The following is a 23,942-nucleotide window of genomic DNA, read 5'->3' as shown; positions in this document are numbered from 1 at the left end:
CCCGGTTTCCCATTCAAGCTACTGCTGGTCCATCACTTTGGGACCACTGCTCCTGCTGGGACCACAGCCCACGCAGATCCCACACCAGGAGGCTTCGGGTCCCTTCTCTCATGCCCCATTACCTCTGCTCTGGCTGCTGGAGCTCCCCTTAACAACTCCTGGCTCCTCCTGTTTGCAGCTGACCATCGAGCAGCACCAGCTAAGTTTTTAAGCTTTCTTTAGGTCCCTGCTGTTTTCTTGGCAGCTCAAACACCTCTTGGACTTGGAAGGGGACAGGAGATGCCTTACAGGCACTCAAGTCTTATATTTGAGCATGCAGTTCTTACGTTCTTGTGCACCTCTTTGTTTACAGGAGCAACAAAAAGGCAGCACTGGGATCCTTGCAGAAAAGAGGACAGGATTTGCAAGCAGAAGGGAGGGATCACTCATCTCCCTAATTTCCACAGCCTGTTACAGACCTCCTGGCATGTGGGCACACAGCAAGCGAGCGATTCCCAATATGAGGGCAGCACTCAGCACCGCAGCACTGGGAATTACAGCGGTGTCTCACCGTACACGCTACAATCCTTGGGAGTTCCTGAAGCCACACGGAGCCTACCAGAGCTTTGTGCAATCTGCATTTATCTCTCACCTGCTCTTATCGAATTTAATTAACAGCAATGAGCCGAGCACACTCACTGTACACAGCCCCACTTGCGCACCCAGCATGGGCAGCCTCTGCCAAGGGATGTGCCAAGAGGAGAGCCCACGAATCCTGCCTCAGGTGGCCCGACCTTAATAACAAAGCCAGCAGGCAACCAGGCCTGGCTGCTGTCTGTCTGTCCTGCCACCTCTCTGTCCTCCAATAACTCCAGAAGGCAGCCAGTTTCATCCAGCTATGGGAAAGGGTCAAAGCTGATTAAGGTCCCATAAGTTTGGGGGAATCAGCAACAGGGGAAGGAGGAGATCCCAGCTAGGGGAGGACCAGGACCTGGTTGCAGCAGACGGACAGACAGCAGGACAGATGGTCCACAGCTGCCATCGGGGTTGCTGAGCTGGGATCTCAGGCAAGATGCTGGCAGAAGCTGGGTTTCCCCAGAGCCAAGGTTTGCTTGGTGTGACGGCCACACTGCCCTGAACCCGCAGCATCGATGTGGTTACCGTACCACTGGGAGCCTCCCGTACCCCCCCAGAAGAAATCAATCCCTTCCTGCACGTACAATAAGAGCCTGCAATCCAATAACAGCTACCTAAAACCCGGCTTCACTTCCAAGCCCTGGACTGATTATTATTGCATTAGCTACGGAGGGACGTATTGTTATCGCTCAATAAATGCGAGCTCTACTTCAAAGGGACTGGATTTCAGCAGTGGAAGAGTACACAAATGCTTTGACAATTGCTTTGGGATCCTTTGAAGCAGGTAGATGCCAGAACAAAACCTGAAATCTTATTGATACAGACTTTGTAGTAACAATGAGCGACGATGACTCCTCAGCACAGCTGGCTCTCAGAGGAGGTTATTCGAGGGAAGTAATTGAAGGCATTGCTCAGAGAGAGAAATATTCAATTAACTCCTTAAACCGACTGCCATGGACCAATGTGGGCATTAGCAAAAAGATCATTTAAAGGAACAAACTGCAGCTGACTCCAAGAAAAGCATCTCAAGACACTTTATGTGCCAGCAGGAGCCTGGGCAGGAGGAGAGCAGGGGCAAAGGAGGCAAAGTTCCCTGGAAGGAACGTGAGATCGGTGGATTTTAGCCCAGAGCCAGTGATGGGGAGTCAGGGTGGGACCTGGCACTGCAATAAAATCTCCTTCAGCTAATGGCCACCTGTTCCATACCACGTCTGGAGCCTCTTTCTGCTCTTGGTACCTTCTCATCACATACAAGAGGCTTCTAGCAAAGGAGCAAAACACGCAAACCCCACAGCACCCAGCTCGTTTTCTTACTCAAGACAGAGCAACAGGAATGGAATAAAACCAGAGGTTTCCACAGCTTCCACCCGCTTGCCAAGGAGGCCAGCGGAGCACAAGTAATTAATATGGACACCATGAATTTCAGTCCTTTCATTTGCAAATCCAGCATCGCAGCTCATCTCAAGCATGGACAAAGTCCATTAATAAAGCAGATTCTTGTAATGGGATTCAAAGCGATGGCAAATCAATACATAACACGCTCGTACGCTAGACTAATTTATGCTTTGCATAATAATCAGGGCAACTGTACTTCTGGGTACATATGTGGAGACACGCTCAAGCCCAGCCCAGGCCACCTAAGAAGCTCAGCAGGATGCAGCCAGGTTGAAATTCCCAGAAACAAACCCCGATAACCACAAAGCGGACACAGCACGGGGAGGATAAGGAGGAAGGATTTTACATAGCACACAGGGTTGGCACTCCTAACGTCACCACACACACAAAATATCCATCTTGTGCCTTCTCGTCTTCGCTGGAACAACAGAAAGAGGCTTCCCAGATCGCTGGGTTTTGGTAGGGATCCAGTGCTTTGTTTTCGCTCTGCCCACAGCTAAGGGAAAATTAACAGCATATTAAAAGCTCAGCCCTCAGAAACTCTGATTGCACTGCCAGCCTGTCCATGGCTTTCCCCCGAAGCTGACCTCCCCTTCTGCAGCCCCCAGGCCACGTTCTCCCATCGCTGAGCTAAGGCACACACCGTCCTGTTCCCGAAAGCCAGGCGAGGAGGGGAGGGAGCTGCTGGCTGCAGCCCCCATCCCACTCCAGGACAGCTCCCCGGTAGTCCCATCTCATGAAGTTTATGGCTCGTTTCCCCCCAGACACTGGCAGAAGATGGACCAGAAGTGGTTTCATTAAGCACCTATCACATACACCTTTGCACAAAGAAACCCGCTGTACCAAACTATGGGGTCATAGCGGCCAGCCCCAGCCTGCGAAAAAGCAGGGTTATCACCCACTTCTCCTTCAAACTCCTCATCAAACCTGTGAAATGCTGTTTTTTTTTTTTCAGGATCCGTGCCTGGAAGTGTGTCACGGCAAGCTGGCACCAGAGCTAAGGATGTCTCCAGCCAGGCACGGCCGTGCTTGCTTCCAGCTGGAGGATGCCCAGCCTTGATGCCCGCCCGCGGTGAGGGTTCCCCTGGCACTGCTCTCCTGTGCCCGGCCCTGGCCCGAGGTGCAATTGTAAAACTGAGTCGTGAGATAGCAAAAAGCTACGTGACTGTGATTTGCCTGACGTAGGTCTGAGAGGAAATCAGTGAAAGTGCTCGGAAACGGCAGCAGAAGCCCCACCAAAGGGGTCTGGCTTTGGGGATGTCCCCCCAGCCCCGTTCTTTATCAGCAGCACGAGTCAGGACTCTCCACATTAGACCTCCCTTGCAATCCCTCCTCAAGCATGTCCCACTTGCCTGCAGCTCACCGGCCACCTCTGTGGAGCAGAAGAAGCAGAGCAAGCTGAACCCACAGCCCCTGGCTCACCCCGCTGCTGCCCCTGCCTGGTCAGCTCCCCGTCTGCACAAACCTTCAGCTGGGAGACCACGGCTCTGCTCTCCTCCTCTGCGATATCTTATCTCGTGCTTGGCAAGCCAGAAAATCACTTAAATACCTGGTTAATTCTCAGCACACACTCTAGTCCTGCTGAAGCCAAAAGGGTTTGGAAAACCTCGATCCTCTGCTCCTGCAGGGCTCAGGGGTGGGCTCCGTGGGAACACAGCGCAGGAACCCACCCTTGGCCAGAAAGAGACCCCACACGTGGCCAACAATGAGAATTCATTCCCAGGTCTCATTTACACAGCAACCAAGCAGCCTCTGCTCTGCTCCATGCTTTTTGCCCTATTTGCAGGCTCCGGGTCCTTTCCCCGGGGGAAGAGGCTCTGCCTGCACCCCAAACTCGAGCAGCACCCACGCTGGGTGGCTGCTGCCCCCTCGGGAAAGCACCAAGAGGCATCAGAGTCCCCCTCGATTAAAAATGAGACTATTTCTGCTTTGTTTGACAGTCAGGGCCATTAAGCTGCTCTTGTTGATGTTTCCTTTCCCGGTGGATACGCCGGGAGCACGCGTGCCAAACGAACTCGGGATGACCTGGAGAGCAAACCTTTGCCCGAGGAGGTTTTTGCTCAGCACGTGGCAGCGCGCTGCCCGGTGGGTTTCATCGTGCTGCCCCTGCGAGCACAACCACACCTAAAAACCACACCTAAAACCTGCTTCAGGGGGAGCACAGCCTCATCAGAAACCTGCAGCTCCCACTGCTAAGCCCTGCCGGAGCTGATGTGGCATCGGGCTGTGGCTCACGGCACTCCACTAAGCCACACAGGATGAAGGTCTCCATGCCCCACACGCCTCCTCCTCCTCCCGACCTTCATCCTCCCAGCCACTGGGCTCCACACACACACGTCCCATGGGGAATGTAGAGCCTCCTGCCTCCACACCCTGGGCTATTTCCCTGCCTCCTTATAACATTACACCTCCCCAGGAAGCATCCCCGGCCAGAAGCAGAGGCCTGAAATGCCGGCGGTAACAGAGCACCCTGCTAATCCTCATCCCCCTCCCCGGGTGGCTGAGCCTTCCTGGGCAGCTAAACCAGGCCCCACGAAGCGCTGAGGCCAAGGAACACTTCCACAGGTGCTAGAACAAAGCCCTTGGCTCTCAGCTCTCACCGCAGCCCTGGCGTTACCAGCCGGGAACATTTCTTTTCCGACTTCAGAACAGCCAACACCAGTATTTTGGACTGGCAGCCCTTCCTGGAGTTAGCAGCAGAGGAAGAAGAACCCGAGAAGCTTTCGGGATGCAGGACCAACTTCTTAACAGAGCTTTCCAGATACAACAGCGGGGCTCAATAAGCGCTGAAACCTGATGCAAGACGATGAGCTGAGCAGGAGCGGAGCCAGGATGAGCTCACTGCACAGCCCCACGGCCGGCCGAGCCTTCCCCCCCTGCTCTGGTCCCACTGAGACACCCGTGACCCTGGGCTGAAACTCCTCGATTGGCCACGAAGCAGATGAATAAACGGCCGGTGATCTCAGCACCGAGTCAGCACCGAGACGTGACCGCTGCAGGTCCTGGGCTGGCTTCCAGCAGCCAGAGCAGCCGGCCCGCGGCCTCTCGGGCACCTCCAGCCTCAACCCCAGGGCATGGGGGGGAACCACAGCGTCCCCAAAAAGCTGGGGGCATTGAGCACGGGGTGATGCAGACCGGCTTTTGGGACCCTTTTCCCCCCAAAAGTGTCAGGGAAGCATGCTGGAAGGAAAGATTCCTTTTTGCAAGATGCTAAATGGGGAAAAACCCAACTTGTTTTTCTGGGCAGGAGCACAGGTTGAGCCAAAACCACCACCGAGGAGCGAGGAGGGTTCAAAACCCTACCTCTGAGAGTCAGCAGGCTGATGAGGAGCCCCATCTTGTGCTACCACGTTCCTTCTTTCCCTTTATCTTCCCCTGCTCAAGAAGAGGTGAGCAGCAGCTGCCCCTGCCCTAAGGACCTGCCTGCCCCAGGGGACGGCAGCCACCAGGCTGCTACCTGCTGGGAAAAAAGAAAGGTTGTTGGAAAAAAAAGGAAAAGTGGTCAGAAAGGGGCACACAGAGAGGGTCCTTCCCAGGATGAAGCCTCCCCACTGACACCCTACAAAGCGTCCTCTTGAAATACCAACCACAAAACCAGAGCTGCATTGCCAAGCAGCAGGAGAGCCACCTCCCAGCCAAAGGTCGGGCTCCAAGCAGGTCCCAGCGATGCCATCTCCAGCAAGAGCGAGGAAATCCCCATCTCACCCCTTTGGCACACAGGCACATGGCACAGCAGCAGTTTACTTGCTGCAGGAACGCAGGCAGAAAGCAAGGGGATAAAAGTCCACACAGCGCAACCCTTGTCCAGAGGCTGGAGGTGAGGTTTTGGCTGCTACACCCGTGTAACGTGACAGGTATTTTAACCCTCATGTCTAATTACACCGAAACTGTTGCATGACTTTTAGGGTGCTGTAAATGTAAATAAGAAGGACGGCTCTTCTAGACAAGCCTGATGGGGACGGAGAAATCTTTTACAGAGCCACAAGCCGCATTTTGGCCATTTCCTTGCACATATAGTTTATATTTTACACACATATACACGAACATAAGACTGCAGCCTATAGGAGGCTTTTTACACTATTACTACTGCTTGCGCACAAGGTATGAGAGTCAGAAATAACAAAGAGCAACAACAACCCCCCCAAGACATGAAAATGAAGAGAAATTATTCCTTGCTTTCAAGTCAACCGGCAATACGGCCAATTTCTGGTGCTTTAGCCAGGAGGTTGTTGAGGCTGCTGCAGCCAGTAGGAACCAAAGGTGAAAAGCTGCCTGGCTGCTTCCCATTTAATTAACAGCCCCGAGCTGCAAATGAGCCCCATGCCACCCCCAGAGGAGAGCTTGGTGAGCCTCTGGTCCCTCAGGACATGGCACGTGGTGGCCAGCAGCACGATGCCCTTGTCCGTGTGCAATCCAGGACCACAAAGTGACCTGGAGCTGCATGCACCGTGCTTTACTCCTGCCTCTGGGGTTATTTCAGGTTTTAATTTTTTATTTTTTTCATTTTTTTGCATATTTTTTTCTGGCACCACCTCTGCAGGGAGGACTCACAAGCAAACCCAACTCCTGCTAGAAAACGCATTTGATTTACACGGTGCGGCAACGTTGAAAGGGAATATTAAAAAAAAATGGCTTGCAGGAGTTTAGCTTATTTATTTCCTTTGTGTTGGTGGAGAATAGCAGCTGCTGGGCAAGAGCTGAGAGCACGGCAGAGATCCCTCGCCACGTTTCGGGAAGTTAATCCCATCAGAGAGCTCCTGTGTGTCAGCCTGAGCAGAGGCGGGCACGGCTCGCCGCAGCCAGACCTTGCGTGGGCGCAGCCGGGCTGCCCCAAACTCCCTCTGCAGCTACAGGGTGGGAAGGAAAACAGAGGAAAGAGCAACCTGCCCCGAGCCCACGGCAGGGCAGGGAGAGCCCCGAGACTGCTTCTTTTCTGTGCATCAGCCTAAAAAAGATGGGGAGTGGGGCTGTACACCGGGACACCAGCTCACGTTGCAATCACCCAGTCGCCACCTGCACTGTGCTGGGTGCTGTGCCGACACAGCCCCAGATCACTTGTCATGCACCCAGGGTGTTTGCAGAGATCCTAAAACCCCAAGCAACCTTAGGAGCTGCTGCTGCCCTCCGTCCTGATGCCCAAGGCTGCCTGGCAGCTCTCATTTCATAGCCCAGCGGAGCTACCATGGGGCTTTCATCCATGCCCACCAAGCGTTGGGTCTGGGGGCTTCTCCAAGCCTGTTGCACCACAGCCACACCACAAACACCACCACAAAGACCTGGAAGGAGCCTTTTGGATTGCCCGCCCTGGGGATGCTCTGCTGCAGGTGCTGAAGAGCACTTGGGAATTGGGTTAAAAGCAACGTTTATAAGGCAAGGAGAGGATGAAAAGCACAGCCCTGCACTCTGCAGTCAAGAGGGGAGAAGGCGCCGGCACAGCACAACACCTGCAGGAAGCAGGGCCGTGCTGAATGCTCTTAATTCCTCTCCAAAGCTCTCCTGCACGGCCAGGCTGTACAAATTGCAGCCCTCTGCCCGATTCACCGGGCAGGCAGTCCGTAATTCTCATTACACAGCTTGCTAATGGCACACACAGTAATTTTGTCTGCTCGAGTAGAGGCTGCGAGGCAGCCCCAGGAAGGGAATTGCCGTAGGCGAGGGTTTCCTCTCAAAACACCCCGAGAAAAATGGGAGGCTGATTGGGGAGGTAATGGAGGAGGCCATCAGCTGGAGCAGATTAACCCCACTTTTCACAGGGTGCTTCAAAAGCACCTTATTTCCCCCCTCAAAGACCCACTCAAAGACCCCTGCAATTTGCACCACTCAGAACTGGGAGCCGTATCCCCATCTTACAGGAACATATGATTGAGTGAAAACGGGCATGTTTGGAGGGGTTAAGGGAAGAAATTCAGTTTTTCCTGGTGTTTTATCCCATGCTTGTGTTTTTTTATTTACACCACGCAGTTTTTAACCATCAGAGTGGAGCCTCAGGGACGGGGTCGCAGGCACCGGGTACTTGGCTCAGGGGGAAGAAGCCTGGAAGGAAAACCTTTTCTTGATGGGTTTCTAACTTCCCTCCCTTGGGCACCAGGGGATTTGGATGCTTCTCGGGGGCTGCTGGGGGTGAGGAGGGGCAGCTGTGGCAGGGTGGGACCCCTCAGGTTGCTCACTTTCTTCTAAAAACCCCAATGGTAAACACATTTGGCTCCACAAAGAGGTCAGCAAACACTCAACCTCGCTAAGGGAGAAAAAAAAAAAGGATTGGGTTGCACCAGAATTCAACCCAATGACATTAAAATCCACTTAATACAGCCAGTTAAAATGGCTTTATGCATTACACGCGTTTACTTTAAAGCATACATTTCAAACAAGCCACTCAACTTAATGACAACCTATGGCCACGCTTTCACGTTAACCAGCGTGTGTCAGCCCAAGCAGCAGGGCGTGCTTGCTGCCGAAATTTTAAGGGAAGTCACTGATGAAACAGCAGCCAGAAAAACCAAAGCACTTTGGGCTTTTGGGGAGCATGACAAGGGCAAAGAAAACATCTTTGTTTCATTGCCCATTTCAGAGAAATTAATGTTTTTAACTTCCAATCTGCAAGGAAAGCTGCAACCCGAGAGCCAAGATCGCTAATTAAGGTGGCCAGAAGAGTAATTCATTGTGTAAAATTAATACTCTGGTTAATGGATCAGCTGGTTTTAAACATAAAATGTGTTTTGAGAAGTTTGAGTGCCCTAAATATCCAGCATACTTTGAGGTTTTTGTCTGATCAAATCCCATTCAAATACTAATTTCCTGCATTTTGAACTCTAGCTTTCATCTTTGTGTAACTTGAGTTACAAATCTAAATAATAATAATAAAAAATAAATAAAACTGAAAGCAATCAATCCTGTAAACCCAAAATTCCCCACTTGCCACCAGAGTAAAGCCACACACAAGGAACCCCGCAGCCACACAGCTCCTGCTCGGGGCAGGAAGTATCACATTGCACCCAGCTGAATCCGCCTTTTACAACCCAACAGGAAAACATCCTCTTGCTTAAAGGATAACAAAAAAAAAATCCTACCCATAAAACCAGGCTGCTTAAATCCAGATCCCCTCCTTGCTGATTTTGGCTGCGGTCACTGCCACGGGTAAGTCGTTCGTGCTCGCATCCCAAACTGCTTCTCCCTTTCTGCAAGCTGCCATCACCCAGGAAGCCCACAGCAACCACAGGCAGAGAGATTTCCCCCAAATCCCCTTTTTTTCTGCTCACAGAGCAGGGAGAGCTGCATTTTGGGGTAAGTGGATACCAGTTCCTTGCCCTGGGCTGGGAGAGGACAGAGGCAGGCTAATGCCACCCTGTTGGGAGATGGGATCCCCACCTTCATCCCGCTCCCAGCCATCCAGCATCCCTTCTGGTCCTAACCATGGCACTTTCCCATTGCCCCCACTGCTCACCGTCACTCTGGCACAGCAGCTGAGGCAGGTATTTACGAGCACACTGATGTCCCTGCAGGCGTTTTTGCCCAAAAGCTGCACCACAGAAGCGAGAGGGCTGGTGTGTGCTCAGAGGGGACTCCCCAAGACGTCTGTTTGGGGGCTGCAGATGCCAAAAGTCTGCTTCTTCCCCACATCCCTGCAGCCTTGTTCGGCTGGTGCTGTGATACATCAGCATCGCATCATAATTCCTCCCCTGGAAACATGCCTGGATAACAGTGGGAAGCAGGAACCCTACAAGCACCTACTTTCTTCCCTGGCTGTAGCTAGACCAGGGGACTTTTCCTTCCTGGGTTAACATTTTCATGGCAATTTGGTTTCCATCCAGCAGTACCAGCAGGGAAGCTGGTGCTCAAAAGGAGTGAGCAGGATCCTCTGCGTGCCCCAAACCCAGCAGAAGGCACGTTAGTGGAAGGTGGACAACTCTCTGCTACTTCTCTGCACGCTGATCTCGATAAGCAAGTATTGAGACTCAGAGAAATACAACAAAATATGGAAATAAATGGTGGAACACCACAATGAAACAAACTTTGTTAGCTCTACGTGCCACCGTGGGTCAATGGGGAGCTGATGGCATGTGGGTCACCATCCCCAAATCCAATGGGGGCTCAGCTGAGCCCCACACATGCAGCCCTGTACCCTTGGGCTCTCCTTTTTTAAATCAGAAAGCTTTTGCTTTCCCAGCTAGCTCTCACTTTCTATGGCTAAAGGTAAAGCAAGGAGCTAAGAAACCCAACATCTGCCTCCCATCCTCCGGAGAAGCGCACGTGTCCAGCCCCTGCACTCGAGGGTCCTGCAGGGCGCAGCCTGGCTGCTGGGGGCTTCTTTAGTTAATTAACATTCATTTCAACCCAATGCCTGCGAGAGGTTTAGGGACAGGGCCTCAGCAAAACCTCTTGTGCAACACGTGAATGTAATCCCTCGCCGCGTGAGCACAGACACAAACATTGCAAAACCTCCCGAGGAGGGCAAGCAGCGGGAAGCGGCAGGTCCGGAGCAGAGCGGTGCCAGGAACCCAGCTGCTATTTCCTAGAAACCAGCCTCAGAAGGAAAGGGGACATGAAAGAGAAAAAAAAAAGCAGCAGCAGGCAGCCCGATCAGAGCCTGGGCGAAGAAGAGCTCGGGGAAAACCTACAAAAAGGATGCACGGGCTGCTTGAACCAGCGCAACAATCAGGAACATCCCGTAAAGAAACGCCTGCACCAAAATCAGCCCTGAGCCCTGATGTGTAATGGAAAGAGAGCCAGACCTCATGGAAAATATAACGAGGCCATAGGGCATTAAATACCCACTGAGACACACAAAGGCATGGGGCACCTCCCTCCAGCCCTGATGCTTGTCCGAGGCTTGCCTCAAAAGCTCACAGCAAGGCGGGACCAGAATCTGGGAGATGCAGGGCTTGAAACACGAACAGTCCTGCACAGATCTGAGGAACCCGGAGAGCATCAAGGTTGCCAAGAAGCGAGGTCACAGCCCCTAGGTAATTCGAGCTAACTCTTCAGTTTGGATGGAAAGGACAATTTGCTTTTGCTTTCCGAGGAAAGATTGAGTTTGCCATCCTGAGGTCTTTTCTCCAAAAACGAGGGGAGAAAGAGGTCGAGCTGTACAAAAGAGAGAAAGGGAATTAAATTGTATTGGGCTTTTGGCTAGGGCCTGCAGAAGAAATTAAAGGCTAAAAAATCCCTTATCTCTTTGTACCAGAACGAAACCGGTATTAATGCACAAGCACCTCCCTTACCTAAGAAGAGGCCACGGTCACCAACCCCACGACACAGGGGATGATGCCACCGACACCAAGCTGCCAAGAGGGGAGGACAGGACGGATTTCAGGTGCCCTGCAGACTGGAGCCCCGAGCTGCTGGTGTTCCCATCAGACAGGAAAGCAGAAGCAGCCCAGGTGAAAATAAAAAAAAAAACAACAAAAACACCAATAAAAAGATGCAATCCAGGCGAAGTGGTGGCCAGGGGCTGCCAGCCAACAGCACCTCCCAGCCGTGGGGCTCCTGGCTCTGCTGAGGGCATGAGCAACCCACACAGCCCAGCCTGGTGGGGCTGGGGAGATATTGGGGTCGGGGGAATGCTGAGCCAGGGTCTGTGGTGGCTGGTCATGCAGGGAACTTGGCCGGGATGTGCCCTTTGGTGCCAGCAGGTATAGGAACATGGGGCTCAGCCCTGTTCAGGCTCTCCTAGTGCTGCAAACGGAGCCTGCCTGGGCGTGTTGCAGGGATTGCATTAATGCAGTGCCGATTTCTGTGCTTCCTGATCCCAGGGGAGACAGGGAAGTTCGGAGAGGAAACCACGCCAGCGGCACAGCGAGCATCGCTGCTGCAGGCACAGGGGGAGAGGGAGCTGGGGCTGCCCCCACGCTGCGGGGTGGGAGCTGCCTCTGCCCTCCCCCTGCATCTCAGCATCCCCGGGGGCTCAGGACGAGCAGCAGGAGCCCCCTTCCCCGGGTTTAATTAAAGCCGGGCTGCTCAGATGCCGAGCAGACAGCGGGGCGCATCCACCCACGGATCCCACGGGGGAAGGGAAAAAGAACAGAAGGAACCAGGATGGGAAACAAGGGAGCAGAGAGAGGACAGTGCAAGAGAGCAGCTCTCAGCAGAGCACGGCAAGGAGGCCAGAGCCGCCCGTTTGGGGTGGAAAACACCAAACCCCGGTGCCAGCAGGCACATCCATTTGCTGTCAACACTACCTAGCAGCCTAAGGGTTAAAAATATTTGCACGAAGCACCGGCGGTGGTTTCGTCAGCAACTCCGGCCGGAGGAAACCGACTGCTGAGCCCCAAGCGGCAGCGCTGAGCTCGGGGCCCTGCGAAGCCGCGTTGCCCAATTTCCACCTCGCCGCGCCGCAGCCGTCGGCGGGGGTGTCCCCAGCCTGGCACTGAAAATTGCTTTGTGTCTGCCTGCTGTTCAGGGACACCATGCTCCTGGAGTGGTGTTACCAAGGTCTGACAGCATCCCAGGGGCTGTGGGACAGTCCCCATGGCTGGCACAAAGGGACAAGGGCAGGCACGGTGCGGTCTGGCTGTGTTGAGGTCAGCCAAACCCACAGAGCTTCCCAGGGTCTGCTCGAGGCATCGATACACACACTGAATACACGGCCAGGCAGGGATATTTCAGCAGGTTTGGCATCTGTGGGGTGAAGCACGGGCTTCAAGCCTGGTGCAAAACCGTGTTTGGCATCCTTGGGGGACCTGGGTTGAATCTTAGACGACGAGACACCAAAACCCATCCCCTTCTCCCTGCCAGAGACACGATGATCCCCAGCAGCTCAGCTGACAACTTATCCGCCTTGATGTGGAGAAGCCATACAACAGCATCTGTCTCCCCTAAGGGTCATCTGGGGGAAATGAGCAACCCTCGGAGCGCTCCTGACCCACCACGACCGATCCCGATGCGTTTCTTTGCCAACCTCCCCATGCAAGCCAAGAGCAGAGCCCAGAAACACTAGCAAAAAACAGACGGGGAGGGACTCATTAAGCAGAAAAATGCTACTTAGAACCAGCAACAATAAACACGCTGCTTATAACGAGCTTCCCAAGCCGCCCGGACCCCCCCAAGGCAGCCTTGGGGTCTCTCACAGCCCCCTCACCCCACATCGCTGCCATCTCCTGGGAGCTCCGGGGACCTGGGCACAGCTCACAGGTTTGTATGTTCATGGCAAGGGGTGGCCGCCTGCACCCTTCGGGCTCTGCAAGGCTCAGCAGGCATCAGACCACGTCGAGCCCCATCCAAGCTGAAGTTAATGCGGTGCCTTCACCCCTTTTAGGGGTTCTGAGCCCCAGCCCCAGCCCCGTCACATCCCCAAACCGCCCAGGCATCAGCCGAAAAGCCACCTTCCAAAGTCACGAAGCTTTGCCGCGACTCAGACCTTGCAATTTGGCTCCCGGCCACCTTCGGCATCCCGAGGGTTTTACCAGAACGTTTTGCCCTGTTTTCCCCTTTTATTTAACTCCTGGGACCACTGTCCACGCCGTGCCCCGGGCAGGCGACGGCCGAGCCCGCGGCGAGCAGCAGCAGCAGCCCCTGCCCTGGCGGGGAGGGCACGGCGAGCCCCGGCCGATGGCAAATTCCTCGAGCGAGACGTAATGTGCTGGGAAGCGCCTCGCCATCCCGCTTGGGAAAACGATCCGTTTGGCAGCGGAGAGGAGGAAAACATGCTTTGTTTTACAAATTCTCTCCCCAGCAGGAGAGACACTCCCAGAATTTAATACACTGACAGTGCTTGGCTGCTTTACCAGCTGAAACTCAAGAGGGCTTCAAGACAAAAAAAAAAAATGGAAAAGAAAAAGAAAAAGGAAGAAAAAGAAAAAATGGGATGGTCTATATAATATTAAAGCCTGCAACGGGTGGCAATGGGCACAGCAACCCACTGGCATGGAGAAGATGCAATTCTCCCACCCTAGAGAGCCTTAGGGTTGGGGTACAGGGTCCGAGAGCGGGGTCCCAGGTGTCTCCAAGAGCCAACAGCATTAATTCAGCTCTCACCATCCTGTAGGACGAGGCCCTATTATTTCAGTGAGGATTATTTCGGTGAGAGGCAAGCGGCACCATCCATGGGACTGGGATACTTCTCTACTATCGTGACCCCAAACACCGGCCTCACCAAGATGGGAAGCGTTTGAGCCTATTTCCTATCTCCTTAGATGTGTTTAACTGCCAAACGCATCCTATGTGCGGCACAGGCAAGGGTGGCTTATAGGGAATCAGCCCTCTTCAACAGAGGGCAGCACTTTTTGGGGAGGGCGGTTTGGGAAGGCTCTCAGCTCCCTGCTGAGGAGCAGCCTAGAAGCGAACGAGTCCAGCCGGCTGCTATTTGCATTTTTAACCTTTTTAAACAAAAAGCAGCCTGCTTCCTATCTTTGCGCTTTTATAGTTGTTTGCAACCTCCGAAGCATTTCTGGAAATGCTCCTTAATCCTTGCAGGAGCCCGTAAAGGAAACAGCGGCGCTCCCGCTTTGGGGCTGTGGAGAGAAGGGGGAAATTGGCCAAATTTGGTGAAATGCAACAGGCCAGCAAACTGCAGAAAGCAGCGGGTGCCAGAGGCTGGTGGAGCACACGCAGGACCTGTCCGTGCTCCGGTGCCATGACCATTTGCTGCCCTGCCCCTTTGCTGATCATCAAACCCAATTTTTGGGGTGCGGGGGCCGGCAGGCAGGAGGGGTCCCCTCGAGCCTCCTCTCGCAGCCAGTGGATGGGGATTGGGCAGGGAGTTAGATCAAGGAAAGCCAAAAATCTGCTCAGCCTCGTGCCTGCCAGCACGCTCATCCCACTTAAACCAGGGATGGAGCACCTCCAAAACGCAGGGATGCTGTCACCTGCCCCCTCGTTAGCGTGCTGGGCCCGCTCCAAAGCTTGATGAAGTCAGTGGAAAGACTCCCGGTGACCTAAATGGCTGGGATTTTCAAAGAAAACACTCAAAACGCAACCGAGAGCTGGTTTTGCTGGAAAACCCCCGTCTTGCAGCCTTATCACCATCATCATCGTGCGTTAAGTTTGCAGTTACACAGCCCAAGCAGCAAAGCCCCCTGCGATGGATACAGCACCACTGCTAACGAGAAGAGGTCTCTGCCCCCCTTTTTTTCCCCCAAAACCCCACGTTCAGGAGCTCCCAAAGCCTCCACCACCGCCCAGCCCCAGCTCCCTCCCCTGGGAGCGATGCCAGCATCCCCGCAGCCAGCAGCACACCGACAGCCGACCCGTCACAACCCACGGCCGTCAGGATCTGCTCGGTGGGGCATCCCACATGCACCACCCGGAGGCAAAGGAATAATACCGCCTCATTAAAAATGTGCTTCAAGTCTATTATAGTATCTAGGACAAAGTGTTCCCTATTTTGACACTTTAAGATATGTTTTATCAGAGTGAGCTCTTCAGCAACGCTCGCTCACGACGACTTATCTGACGGTAACAGGTCCCTCGCTTCCCCCAGGAATTTTAAATCAATTTCTAGCCAAAGTGGAGACCTTTTTTATCCCTTGGCAGATGATGGTATGCCCCCACGAAGGGATTTGTCATTATGGCAGTGCCCATGACACATGCCCACACCTTCCCCGGCCATCCCCCAGACGCAGGAGGGACGAGGACGGTCCGGAGCATCACCAAGAAAAACCAGGACCTGAAGCCAGGGAGAACTTGGGAACAACTCCCGGTATTTCACAGGCACCTGGCTTATTTTGTCTGCGTGTGCAGGGCTGATGGAAACATCCTCTAAAATTAGCACCCGTCCCTCTGCCAGCTCCAATGGGCTCCTGTCTCAGGGCAAAGCTCAGCAGGGCTGTGGTGGCACAGCTTTGGGGCACGGAGCTGCCACCTGGCTCACGGCCACCTCGGAGCCTGCCCCAGGGCGAGGGCACGTCCAGCCCAGAGGGCACCTTATCTCAAGGCTCAGGGCCCATTTCTAACACAACAGCATATGAAACTGTTCAGATTTCTCAGCTGGGCTGCTCCAAAGACAGCAACAAGTCGCGTACGCTGCGGGCAGAAGGATGCCGGCTGCTGGGGTAACGGGAACGTGTCCGGGGTGGGGCAGGGAACAGGGTCAGGGCCACGTGAAAACATTAACAAGACCAGAAAATGAGGGGGAAATGCAAAAAGCAAAGCCCAAACGCAAAGACAACAAGGAGAAACCTGCAGGGCCCTGGAGCAGCTGGGTTTTTACGTGGACAGGCTGACACAGAGCAGAGCTACGGGGCCAGGAGCTGCTCCCAGTGCCCCGCAAGCTTTCCCCCAGCTGGTTGAACTGGTTGTGCCGAACACCGGGACGCCGTGCAGGCTCCTGGCGTGAAAACCCGAGCTTGGTGAAGCCCTGCTTTCTGTTTGCATGGAAAACTTGCGGCTCCTCAAAGCCCGGCATACCCCAGAGCCTTGAAGACGCCCAGCGCTCCGGTCTCGTTATCACCTTCTATCAGCAGAAAAAGGTTAAACGCGAATTTCCTGGGTGCACAGCAGCGCTCCGCGGCTGCCCGGCTGTTTGCTCAAACCACCTTCCCGTAGTGTTGCCTCTCAGCTAATGCCCGGCTCAAACAAATTTTCAAGGGGAAAGGTCTCGAGCTCGGCACAATGAATTCCCCCCCTCTCCGACCGCATTTCCACAAGGCGAGCAGAACTCCACCGAGAGCCGTGCGTCAAAAAGAGCGAGCTACAAAGCAAAGCTGCCAGCTGCTGGTGCTGCTCAGCCTGGAAGGAAAGAGCCGATTCTCAAAAGCCGCCGGCTCGATTTGCCTCGGAGCTTTGCAGATCCGCCTCAACCACCCAACTTTTCAAAGTTGAGTGGGAACCTCCTCGAGTGGGCTGCGCGCGCCGCAGAACCCCGAGCTATCGGCACGAGCCACCAAGGGAAGAAGAAAATGCAACCGGCGGGGTTTCCTCACTGCAGACCACGCAAAGCACCTCCCCGGGGTTATTTCCCCGTGCCCAGCACCACGACCACCCTGCGGCTCCTCAGCCACGTCCCCAAAAGCACGCCACAAAAGTCAGACCCGTGAAGAAGGAGCGCGCCCCTCTTTGCTCTCAGGGCAGAGCACCGGATTTCGGGAACGGGACGTGTTTCGGTCCCGGGTTGGCTTTTCCCCACCGCAACCAAGCAGCCCCCCGGGGAGAAAGCTGCTCGTCCTCACCTGCCGCAGGTGTCTCAGCAGCTCGGTGGCCTCCTCCTGCTTCCCCTGCTTCACCAGCACCAGCATGTCCTGGATCATGCAGATCCGCCGGTGGTAGGGGGGCAGGCTGCCGGCGCCCTTGCCAAACTTCTCGCCGGACTTCACCACGAGGGAGGCGAGGAAGTCCCCCCGGTCCCTGGGGGATGTTTTCTTGCGCTGGTGGGTCGGGGGGCTCTCCCCGGCGCTGCCCGGCTGGCAGCCCTTGGTCTGCTTGGTGCCCATGGCGAGCGTCCCCGGCCCCCGCGGCCCTTCGGCTGCATGCGAGGGTGGGGGGACAGCAGGGGGTGGGGGGCACGCAGGGGGGTGCACGAGGGGATTGGGGGTGCACGGGGGGAGGCACAAAGGGGTGCAGAAGGGGATTTGGGGTGCACGGGGGGAGGAACAAGGGGATTAGGGGTGCACGGGGAGGCACAAGGGGATGCACAGGGGGATTAGGGGTGCACAAGGGGGGGCACAAAGGGGTGCACAAGAGGATTTGGGGTGCACGGGGGAGGCACAAGGGGATTAGGGGTGCACGGGGGGATGCAGATGAGGGTGGGGGGATGCACAAGGGGTTTTAGGGGTGCACAGAGGGATGCGGAAAGGGGTAGGGGGGACACACGAGGGGTTTAGGGGGACGCACAAGGGGGATGCGCGAGGAGTTTGGAAGGCGCACGAGGGGACGGGAGGATGCCCAAAGGGCTCGGGGGGGCGCACCAAGGGTTCGGGGGTGCCGGCCGGGGCTCGGAGCCCCCCGCAGCTCAGCAGGGCGACCGGTGGCCGGCGGCGGGGCGGCTCCGCTCCGGCAAAAGGAGGCGAGGACGGGCGAGCCCGGCTCGGAGGAGCCGTGGCACGGCCCCACCGCCCCGCTCCATGGCTGCGGGGGGGGCTCGGCGGGGCTCCAGCCCCCAGCACCGGGCCGATGAGAGCGGTGGGGGCTCCTCGCAGCTCGCCCCCCCCAGCCTCTTCTTCCTCCTCCTCCTCCTCCTCCTCCTCCTGGAGCCGAGGGGGCTCTCCAAGGGCTGGGATCGTGGAGGAAAGGAGAGCCGGGGATGGCCACGACTTCTTGGGGAGGGGGGGCAACTGTTGCGCGGAGCTGCTGGGGGGGGCCCCGCCTGGAGGAGGCTCGGCACGGCTCGGAGGTGGGGGGCATGCAGTGGGGAGAGCCGGGGGAGGGCCGGGGGCGGGCACCGTGCACCGAGGCAGGGCTTGCGGAGGAAGCTGGAGCCGGACGGGGCTCTTCCTTCCTCCTCCTCCTCCTCCTCCTTCTTCTGCTCCTCCGCCTCTTCTCGCCCTGCAGCGCCGGGGTTTGCACTGGGGGGATTGGGGATAAAGGGGGGGGGGGGATATGGGGAGGGTCACCGGGGCGCATCCCGGCGGTGGTTCCCCGCAGGGGGCTTCTTCCTCCCAGGGACCGCTCCCTCGCCTTCAGCCCAGCCCCACCTGAGGCTGCCCCGCCCGAAATCCCCCTTTGTGCAGCCCCCCCGACCCCGGCCAGGACCCTCCAGAAGCCCCCAAGCAGCCCCCAGCTGGGATTTGGCTGCTCCTCCTCTCCCGGCCACCCCACTGGCAGGGCTTGGGGCACGGGTTTGAAGCTTTGGGGGAAGGAGGGTGAGGAGCAGCCAGCGCTCACCTGCTGCAGCAGATGGGTGTCTCGAGAAATAAACTGGGAAAAAATTCAGTTTTTGACTGCCACGGCCCCAGCAGCAGCCTCAGAGCTGCTCCTGGCGGGCTGCCTTCCAGCACAGATGTGCAGCGAGCTGCGGGCATCCATCCCACCCCGCTGCTCGGCCGAGCAGGGATCCCCTCCTGCACCAGGTGCGTGCCATGGGGGCATCCTGCAGCCTGCAGAAATAACCCCCGAGCGGCTTTTGCATCCTTTCTGCCTCCTCTGCAACCTGTGCAGTCGCCCCTGCACGAGCACGTGGGTATTTTCGTACTCTGAGGAATAAGAGGCAGCTCTCCTGCATATCCAAATGGCTGCAGGCCTGCACAGTGATTTCTAAAACTCCAAAGTCCAGCCACTTGAACAGATTTTTTGAACCACAAGAAGGGTGCAGAGCCCCATCCATGGTCTTCGGTAAGCTTTGGGTCTGGTTTGCAGATGCTCCGTGGCATCCAAAGCCAAACTGAACCCCAGTGCCTCCCCCCGAGCTATACCTTGTGCTGCTTCCATGAGCTAAGAACTGCGTTTCACTACTCCAGCCTCCGCAGGTTAAGCCACAGGAGAAAACACAGAGCCACTTGGTTCGTAGAAAACACCAGGTTTGGTTAACCAGAGATTTAGGGGAGTCCATGGGGCACATATCAGGGAACTCAAAAACATCATTTCAGACCTGGAGCCTGATGCTATGCTGCAGAGTCATGGGGAGGGGAGCGCTCACCTCGCCCAGTCATTCGGCACACAGCATTTTCCCCACTGGAATCAGCTGAGCATCAGCAGTGTTTCCAGCCCTAAAATCCTCCTCCTGTCCCAGAGCTTCATCCCAGAGCCTGTTCTTATTCATCGCTTTGCGATGCAGGTGCTCGGCCTGCTGGTAAAGGGGTTTGGGCATGATGCAGCTGCACCAGGAATTGCTTCCCTGTGGTCACTGCAAACACAAGCAATCACAAGAGCCCTGCATTGATCTCATCTCTGAACCAGCTTGGCGCAGGGATTACAACCAGTTTACCTCTAGCTCTTATTCTTTTAGCGAGCAAACCCTCTCCATGGCACCATCTCCCAGAAAAGCCCCCCAGGACCCTCAGCATCAACTCGTGGGGGGCTTTTACCCCCTCCCTGAGATGCCCACGGAGTTGGCCACATGCTCCCAAGGGGGCTGAAGCCCCAAACCCCCCTCCCCTCGCTTCTTTCGGAGGAGAGGGCAGCCAGCACAGCCGCATCCTGGCAGGAGAGGTGGTTTTGCACAGCAACCGCAGTCCCGAGTAAATAAATAAAACCCAACCTTTGCACTTCTGACACTCCTGTCAGCAGGGCGGATAGATTATCCGCTGCTCCTGATCATGCTTATTTATAGCGCAGGACAAAGCCAGCAAAAAGGCAAAAAAAAATAAAAAGCGCAGCTCCTCTTACACCAACACGGAGCGAGCTCAGGACACGCTTCTGCACCCCCAGGAGGGATCCGACCTCATTCTACCCCTCGTGGCAATGCTCCTCTTGCACACACTCACAGTTGTCTGTGCACAAACCAAGCACACCCAGGGTTTGCATGCTGGGAACAGGTCGAGCCCGCAGCTCTCCGCGGGCCGCAGCTTGCTCCGGAGCTCTCTGACCGATGAAATATTCTGCAAAAGTCATTACCGGACCTGCAGCCAATCCACATTTTTTCCTTCGTGCAGATGTGTGCAAACTGCAAATTAATAGATGTTTGTCTACGGGAATTTGCTGTGTTTTTTTTTTTTCCTGACTCTCTTCACACCCCTCACGGTACATCAGATGAAGGGCGTTACCAAAGTCCGCTGCTTTACAAGGAAATAACTTCACATTACGAGGCCCTGGGAGAAGGCTTTCTCCTCTCCCACCGAAACCAGATTTAATAACACTCTCACTTTTACACCAAAACGAAACTAAAACCTCATGAAGCCTCGTGCAGAAGCCAGGACACACCCACACCACGAGAGCCAGCAACCTGGTGCTGGATCCACCATCAGCCACCCGAAACCAGGGGCACCCAGCCTCAGCTGCCCGTGCCCACCACCAAACCGTGCACACATAAATGAGTGTACCTTTGGGCTCAAATCAGCCACGGGTAAAACCTCCCACTGCCAGGAAGGGCTGGCTGCTGTTTCTGGAAGATGACGACCCGGTGACACCTCTCTCTTGGCAAGCCACTCGCGCTGGCCTTTGCAACTCACTTTGTAAGATGCTGCAATCTCTGTATGCTCCCAGGCTGAGATGGGGGGATTAATTTTGCACAAAGCCTAAAGCAGAAAATCCCTTTTTGATCTCAGATCTCAACCAAGAGTTTCATCCTAAATGGGAAAATCCACTCTGCACAAGCATGGTTGTAGTGGGTTTACGTGGCAAGGTTTTGGTAGCAGGGGGCTATAGGGGTGGTTTCTGTGAGAAAGATCTAGAAGCTGCCCCATGTTTGGGAAGGGCCCCATTGTTTTCCAGATCCGAGCCAATAAGCGATGTTGTTTGCGCCTCCGTGAGAGCATATTTAAGACAGGGAAAAAACGCTGCGCCACACAGCAGCCGGGAGAGTCAAGGGAGTGGGAGAACAGCCTTGCACCAAGGTCAGTGTAGAAGGAGGGGAGAGGTGCTCCAGGCGCCGGAGCAGAAGTCCCCTGCGGCCTGTGGTGAGGACCATGGTGAAGCAGGATGTCCCCCTGCAGCCCATGGAGTACCACGGTGGAGCAGGGTTCCACGCTGCAGCCCGTGGAGGAGACCACGGTGGAGCAGGTGGCCCTGCACCGACGGAGGCTGCCGCCTGTGGAAGACCCCTGCCGGAGCAGATTCCGGACCGGACCTGTAGCCCGTGGAGAGGAGCCCACGCAGGAGCAGGTGACCTGGCAGGAGCTGCTGCCCGTAGGGGAGCCAGGTTGGAGCAGTTTTCTCCTGAGGGATGGACCCCGTGGTACGGACCCATATCTGGAGCAGTTCTGGAAGAGCTGCTGCCTGTGGGAAGCCCATGCCGGATCAGTTCATCAAGGACTGCATCCCGTGGGTGGGACCCCACAGCACAGGGGACGAGAGTGACCGAGAAGGAGCGGCAGAGAAGAAGTGCTGTAGACTGACCATAACCCCCATTCCCCGTTCCCCTGCGCCGCTCGGGGGGAGGAGGTGGAAAAGGGTGGATGGGGGGGGAAGGTGCTTTTGGTTTTTTTTTTCCTTTGTTTTCTCACTTCTCTCGCTTGTTAGTTGTAGGCAATAAATCTTACTATCTCCTTATGCCGAGTCTGTTTTGCCCGTTACAATAATTATTGCGTGATTTTCTCGTCCTTATCTCAATCCTTGAGCCCTTTTCACATATTTTTCTCCCCATTCCTCTTTGAGGAGGGGGAGTGAGAGAGCGGCTGTGGTGGAGCTCGGCTGCCCACTCGAGCGGAACCACGACAATGGTCCAATTTGCGGTAACGAAAAGGGGGATGTTTCTCAAAATGCTTGGAGAGACCCCACAACTCCATGGCTTACAAGAGCTCCCAGCATTACTTCTGCACTCAGAGCCCAGCCCAGCCCAGGACTCTTCCCCAGAGCAGCTTTTTGGGGTCCCCAACAGCTGTGGGCATTCAAACCTGGGCTTGTTGGGGCCCAAACTCCGCTGCTGGCACTCATCAGAGGTAAACTTGCTGTGGAGGGCAGCGCACGACTCATCGGTTTGTCTCGATGGGGAGGGAACGATTAGGATTAATTTTAAATGTCAGCATCAGACGCAGGTTAGCGCTGCTTGCTGTGTGGACAGGACTAAGCTGGCCACTTGAAACATCGCTGTCAAGATGGCATTTAAAGAGATCCCAGAGTTAAAGAGATTTCGGCTCAGCACCAAGCCCAGGCAGAGGAGAGCAGCCAGCCTCCACCCAGCCTCTCTGGGGACAAGAGCCAAACAGAATAAAATCTGATTTCGGAAGAGCACACAGCTGCCCGCTCCCCAGGTTTTATTCGGTTTGGGTTTGGTGAGGCCGGCAGCGAGGCGGTGCAGCAGGGCCAGGTGAAGTGCAGCAGGATGTAATTGCAGGCGAACCCAACCCCGGGATAAACGAGGCAATGTAATTATGAGAAACATTACATGTACTCGGAGAGCGGTTTAAGAAGAAATGAGAAATCACACAGACACAATGCGTTTCCTCCGGGCAGCGGATGAAGTTCTCCCTATTTGCCTTGAATTCGTTCTCCATCATCGGCTTCAACTAGAAAAGGCAAACAAAAAAGATTTAAAAAAATATATAATTCCCTTTTTCCACTGCCCAGAGCAAAGGAAACGCAGCCTGAGCAGCCAGAGAAATGCTGGTGTGATACAGAGGGAAGTGCCTTCCTCCTCCTCCTCCTCGCTGCCTGAAAACCTCCAGACCGTGGTGCTCAGGGCTAGCTGCAGAGCAGGCGGGGGGCCAACAGGGCAGGATTAGCTTCCAGGTAACTCAGCTGCTTAAAATTCAGTCCCAAAGAGCCAGCAGAGAGCAGTCACTGCTGGGTGCCTCTCCTGTGTGCGCGTTACCGTACCGACCATCTCCAGTGCTAAGTGTAGGACTTCGCCCAGCGGTTCCCGAGCTGAGCAAAAGCCTTACATAGAATCACAGAAGCCCCTTGCATCCCCTTAGAAGCCCCCTACATCCACCCAAGAAGCCCCCTGCATCTTCATTTTTATTAAAGGGCTCAAAGTGGGGTGTCCCTTTATCAGGGACAAAGGCACTGCCTCTCCTCTGGGCCAGGCAAACCACTACGGTTACATCTGCCTCCAAGAAAAAAAATAAATATATATTATCATCATCATTAGCCACTGGCAAATGTTAAATAACTTACTCCAACTGGAAGAGGGGACAAATCCAGAAGCATTTCCCCAGCACAGAGGGGTGGAGGTGGGTGCCCGTGCTACCCCTGCAGGTGCTGGGGGGATGGATCCCAGCACCCAAAGCGCTCGCCCTGCACCAGACCCCGCCGCAGCCGTCCCCACACGTTCAAGATCTGCCAAAAGAGACTTCTCTCATCCTGCCTTTCTCCAGCTCCAGGTGCTTGCCCTCTGCAGTGCCACCTCTCCCCGCTCCCACATTTCCCAGGCGAAAGACGTCCAAACCCAAACCCTTAACCCCGAGAGAAGATAAAAATACTTAAGCTGCCGGAAGCAATACATCTCCCCTTCACGTGACGGCCGCAGC

At 55.3% G+C, this 23,942-nt stretch overlaps 1 protein-coding gene across 1 annotated transcript in view; it reads right to left on the bottom strand.

Annotated features, from left to right (window-relative positions):
• LRRC75A (leucine rich repeat containing 75A) overlaps positions 1–18,276 on the bottom strand; it is a 66,641-nt gene extending 48,365 nt beyond the window's left edge. Inside the window, exon 1 of the mRNA XM_082776416.1 lies at positions 17,112–18,276. Within this exon, the coding sequence (XP_082632542.1) occupies positions 17,112–17,372 (261 nt within the window). The 5' untranslated portion in view covers positions 17,373–18,276. The remainder of the gene's footprint in view (positions 1–17,111) is intronic.
• Between the last annotated feature and the right edge of the window lie 5,666 nt (positions 18,277–23,942).

The sequence above is a fragment of the Aythya marila genome (assembly GCF_965140915.1).
Source record: "Aythya marila genome assembly, chromosome: 20".
NCBI classification, from domain to species: domain Eukaryota; kingdom Metazoa; phylum Chordata; class Aves; order Anseriformes; family Anatidae; genus Aythya; species Aythya marila.
The sequence above is the reverse complement of the archived record's forward strand: the minus strand, read 5'-3'. Positions and strand labels throughout refer to the sequence as shown.